Raw genomic sequence first — 5,421 nt, 5'->3', positions numbered from 1 at the left:
ACATCATGAGAAACGCTGAACTGGAAGAAACACAAGCTGGAATCAAGATTGCTGGGAGAAATATCAATAACCTCAGATACGCAGATAACAACACCCTTATGGCAGAAAGTGAAGAGGAACTCAAAAGCCTCTTGATGAAAGTGAAAGAGGAGAGTGAAAAAGTTGGCTTAAAGCTCAACATTCAGAAAACGAAGATCATGGCATCCAGTCCCATCACTTCATGGGAAATAGATGGGGAAACAGTGGAAACAGTGTCAGACTTTATTTTTCTGGGCTCCAAAATCACTACAGATGGTGACTGCAGCCATGAAATTAAAAGAAATTAAAAGACGCTTACTTCTTGGAAGGAAGGTTATGACCAACCTAGATAGCATATTCAGAAGCAGAGACATGACTTTGCCAACAAAGGTTCATCTAGTCAAGGCTATGGTTTTTCCTGTGGTCATGTATGGATGTGAGAGTTGGACTGTGAAGAAGGCTGAGCACCGAAAAATTGATGCTTTTGAAGTGTTGTGTTGGAGAAGACTCTTGAGAGTCCCTTGGACTGCAAGGAGATCCAGCCAGTCCATTCTAAAGGAGATCAGCCCTGGGATTTCTTTGGAAAGAATGATGCTGAAGCTGAAACTCCAGTACTTTGGCCACCTCATGCGAAGAGTTGACTCATTGGTAAAGACTCTGATCCTGGGAGGCAACGGGAGCAAGAGGAGAAGGGGACGACAGAAGATGAGATGGCTGGATGGCATCACCGACTCAATGGACGTGAGTCTCAGTGAACCCCGGGAGTTGGTGATGGACAAGGAGGCCTGGCATGTTGCGATTCATGGGGTCGCAAAGAGTCGGACACGACTGAGTGACTGATCTGATCTGATGTTGACTAAATTACAAAAGATAGTGTAACTAAGTCATAGGTAAACATGTTTTTTATAAAAAGTTGTAAAAAATTTGTAAAAAAATTAATTCTTAGTCGTGAAGCATACTATATCATTTACACTTAATTTATTCTTCAATCTGTCAGTGTGTACACACACACACAGTATACACACACACACACACACACACACATATGGATTTCAGGTTTTTACTGAGTGCAAAATATATATGCAATTTGTAACACATATATATATATTGCACTCAGTGTATATATATGTGTGTGTGTTTTAACAGTATATGAAATATATATATTTATATCACACTCAGTATAACTTGAAATCATTTTATCTTTTAACTTATTACCTTTTGGTTATCAAAGAAATTACCTTTCTTGCCCTCATTGTTTCAAATCAGGTAAGAGGATACGATTAAAAAATAGAGTTGATCTCTTACAGCACCATGCTGCTGCTGCTGCTAAGTCGCTTCAGTCATGTCCAACTCTGTGAGACCCCATAGACAGCAGCCCACCAGGCTCCCCCATCCCTGGGATTCTCCAAGCAAGAACACTGGAGTGGGTTGCCATTTCCTTCTCCAACACATGAAAGTGAAAAGTGAAAGTGAAGTCGCTCAGTCGTGTCCGACTCTTCGCAACCCCATGGACTGCAGCCCACCAGGCTCCTTCTTCCATGGGATTTTCCAGGCAAGAGCACTGGAGTAGGGTGCCATCGTCTTCTCCGTACAGCACTGTAGACCTGTGCTATTAGCCAACTTGCTGCCATTCTCATAAAAAATATGCAATTTAAACTGGGAGATACTAGTGCTTGCTTCTATTAGAAACAAGAACCCTCTTCTGCTTCATAATATGCTCAATTACCTTTAGATTGATCCATGAATAAATTATAATCCAAATAGACTTCTTTACCTTAAAGCTTTGCTGGCTTAAGGTATTCTTGTTGATTCATTATGTTGTCACTTTTCTATCGGCAATGTAATGCTTTTAATATCTGGATAGAGACAGTTTTAGTGTGAGATACTGTTATCTTTAAATGAGTAGGATTTAGCTTTTCTGGTGAGGACAATTTCATCAATGATGAATCCCTGGAGAAACTATTGAAACAAAAATCACACCATTTCTGAGCTTTGTTCAGCTCATCAGTTACAAAGCAGCTTTTGAGAGTCCTAAAGAACTTTTTCTTTTGTTTAAGAAATATAGCATGACGCTCAAACCTCTCACTTGGAGTTACCGCAGGCTACAACTTTTTCTGCAAGAAAATAATGAATGAAGAGGAAAAGCTCCTGCTGCTGGCTCTGTCAGGGCCTGCTGCTTCTCCTCCTGCAATAGGAAATCAATTAACTGTATGTTCGGGCAGAGATTTGAGCTAAATGCTTTATTAATCATCACTGATTGCACACATATACAGTGGCCCACTATACTTTCACCTTCACTCCTTCTTATTTTTATTTTGCTCTGGTTTGTCCCTTTGGCAAGATCTAAACACAGACATATGCCTAAGTGTAATATATGGTGCTCAGATGCAAGGGGCAATTGATCTTTTTTATTTTCAGAAAACTTAACTTTTCAAATGTTCAGTTCTCGGCTATCTTAGAGGCATTTAAGTATGAGCAACATAATAATAATTTTTTAAAAGCACTGAAATTTCTTATACTAATGCAGAAAGCAAAATGACTATAGCAACCTTGAAGTTTTGGAAACTGCTCCTCCAACACTTCAGACTCCATGTGGCAGTGAGAAACCACATGCAAAGAGACCCTCATTGATTTGGAGATAAATGGCGGAACATCGAAGGGGCAGTCAGTGATCTGTGTGGGTGTGCTGTCAATTTAAAGAAAACTTTGACAAGAGTTTTCTTTCTTTTCCACTGTTTTCTTCAACTAACACACAGAGAAAATCCTGTAAGAATCTTTATGTTAAATTGAGAACCTCTCCTTAGGATAAATTATAAAAGATTAACACATTATAATTATAGCACTTCTAGTCATGAAAAGGCTGCATTAGTTAAATATGGCAAATATGGTCAGCCACTGCAAAAAAAAAAAAAAAATGCACCAAATAACAAGTGGTTGGTGTCTGTGCAAGCTGTATTCTATTCTGTATCAAACAATTTTTCTATTATTATTATTATTACCATTATTGGAACAATTTAAATCATCACAGTTTAAATGTAACTACTTTATTTCTCTTTGGATAAACAATAATTTAAATGGAAAAGAAATATCTCCTCTGGTCTATGTTTAAAAGTAGATTAACAAGTTCCAAGAATGATTTCTTTTGAATAACTTTATAGAACTTTTAGGTGGAATGAGACAGTGTTGAATAAGATAAGACCCTGTCAAGGAAGAGGATAATGGTTCAGATTTTCATAAAACTCGCCTTCCTCATGAGGGATCTGCTAGCCTCAGAGGTCATGTGTTTCACACTAACAAATCTTGATAATCTTCAAGGATGTAAGATTAGTGTGCGAGTGTCCTTGATGTAGAAGTGTGGTGAGAGTGATATTCTGACAAGATTTGTATCAAGTGGACATGCATTCACCGCCTTCTGAGGTGTTATCAGAACCCTAAGGGGTATTGGCACCAAGTGTAATCCCTAACGCCTCATGTGCCAGGGGAAAGAGTCATTTCGGTAGAGGATACTCTAAGCAAGCTTGTCTTTTCTATATTAAAGGGCCCTAAATATGTGATAATATTAAGGATTTGTTTTATACTGTATGTGTTTTAATAGCACAGCATCACTTATTTTATGATTAAATAGATACAATATATTCATATATTCTCTCCCTCCATCATATCATTTCACATATTACTGTAATCATTAAATATAGTAATTTAGGAAAGCATTAAGGTGCAGAGATGAAGTGTATAGTTCAGGTTTAATTGTATGTAAATTAAATTGGCATTCATAACATTGTTTCTATTTGCTCGACTTGACATAATTACAGTAAATTGATAATGGAAGTAACAATCATAGATAGTTACACATAAGTATTTTCTGCCAATATAAATTTCCAGTTGCAGTTTGGCTGAATTGTAACATAGTTTAAGTTTGGTTTACCTACCCAATTGACATCTCTAAAGGACCAGAGAACTCACTTTCCTAGGGCATTATGCAACCTGGCAGGTAGAGGCCAGTGTTTTGAAACAACTATGATTTTGTACCAAAGTACTTGCTAGGTCAGAGATCAGTATGACCTTGGAGTGCTGTAGTTTTCCAAGCCTTCATCAGCAAGATAAATGTGCTTTATTCTGCAGGAGAGGTGGGAGGGGGTTATTTTTGCAGTCTTAGAAAAGAGGCCTAGCAGTTCCAGGTTACAAGCAAACACGTAACATTTGGAATTCAATGGTGCCCATCATCAGCAGTATATGTCAGTAAAAGTGAAGATCAAAGGTTCTAGAAGAGAAGGACAAAGTGAAGAGGAAATAATTACAGGATAATGAATAATAGGAGGGCATATTCATGTTAACTTGAAACCACTTAGCATTTTTCCATGACACCCAGGTATCTTTCTAAATGAACTTTGTAAAGTACAATTGAATAACCTTGAGATTTAAAGCTACATAATGTGATTTTGAATACTGATGGAGTTTGTTTAAGCAATGTGATATTTCTCCTGCTTTTTGTTTCTATTTTTGCCACCTTCATGCAAATAAAGTTTATTTTCTGTACAGAGAAATCAATATTTTTACCATTCTGTTTTTCAGCTATTCCAGTAGACTGCAATAAACGTTAGTTAAAATCTTTAAAGAGATGTAGTAAGAATTTGAACATAATAAAATAGAGATACAGATTAGAACTTTGGCAAAGTATCTTTGCTATTGACAAAAGCATTTGTCAGAGACTGGGCTGTGTCTATACTGTGCTAAAAACCTGATGAAAAGGAAAAAAACCATCAATAGGTTTCACCTTCTGTCTATATGAACTAAACAAATTGTCTAACTAATAGCTATTGTTTTAAGTGAGTGGTCTGATTTTACCATTGTGAATTTTATTCTGTTTTTAGAGATGTATTTTAAATTAACATTTGTAACACATACATATTTGGTAAAGGTATTGTGATATTGTGTTCTTTTTAATAATTAATGAAATCTAATACCTAGAAGACTAATGGTCCAAGAATGAAGACCTTGTTGCAGTTTACCTGAACCAATCTCCAAACACACATTTTGTTTGTTCATAATATTTATGTGTTTATATTCTCACATTTTTCTATTCTGTGAAGTAACATGCTTTCTTATTTGTGTGTTTTCCTATTAGAAACTGCCAAGCTTTGGACCTTATCTTGAGAAGCGCAAGAAAATCATAGCAGAGGAAAAGTTGAGACTGAAAAAAGAAAATGTGACCGTTCTACCACTTGAAAGAAACCATTTTATCCCAAAAAAACCTATTCCTTCTGTTAAGGTAAAGATTAAGCTGTCCGTGTGTGTATATATATATATATATATATATGTATATGTATATGTGTATATATATATATATGTATACATATATGTATATGTATGTATATATATATATATATATGTCTGTTTTACTGT

General features: G+C 36.1%; 1 protein-coding gene across 1 annotated transcript in view; it reads left to right on the top strand.

Moving 5' to 3' along the window:
• The window catches only part of LOC105003358 (dihydropyrimidine dehydrogenase [NADP(+)]), a 469,109-nt gene that overhangs the window by 439,062 nt on the left and 24,626 nt on the right, over nt 1-5,421 (top strand). Inside the window, exon 9 of the mRNA XM_010860499.1 lies at nt 5,144-5,287. Within this exon, the coding sequence (XP_010858801.1) occupies nt 5,144-5,287 (144 nt within the window). The remainder of the gene's footprint in view (nt 1-5,143; nt 5,288-5,421) is intronic.

The sequence above is a fragment of the Bison bison genome, unplaced genomic scaffold (genome assembly GCF_000754665.1).
Source record: "Bison bison bison isolate TAMUID 2011002044 unplaced genomic scaffold, Bison_UMD1.0 scf7180017864466, whole genome shotgun sequence".
Classification (NCBI taxonomy): Eukaryota; Metazoa; Chordata; class Mammalia; order Artiodactyla; family Bovidae; genus Bison; species Bison bison.
The sequence above is the reverse complement of the archived record's forward strand: the minus strand, read 5'-3'. Positions and strand labels throughout refer to the sequence as shown.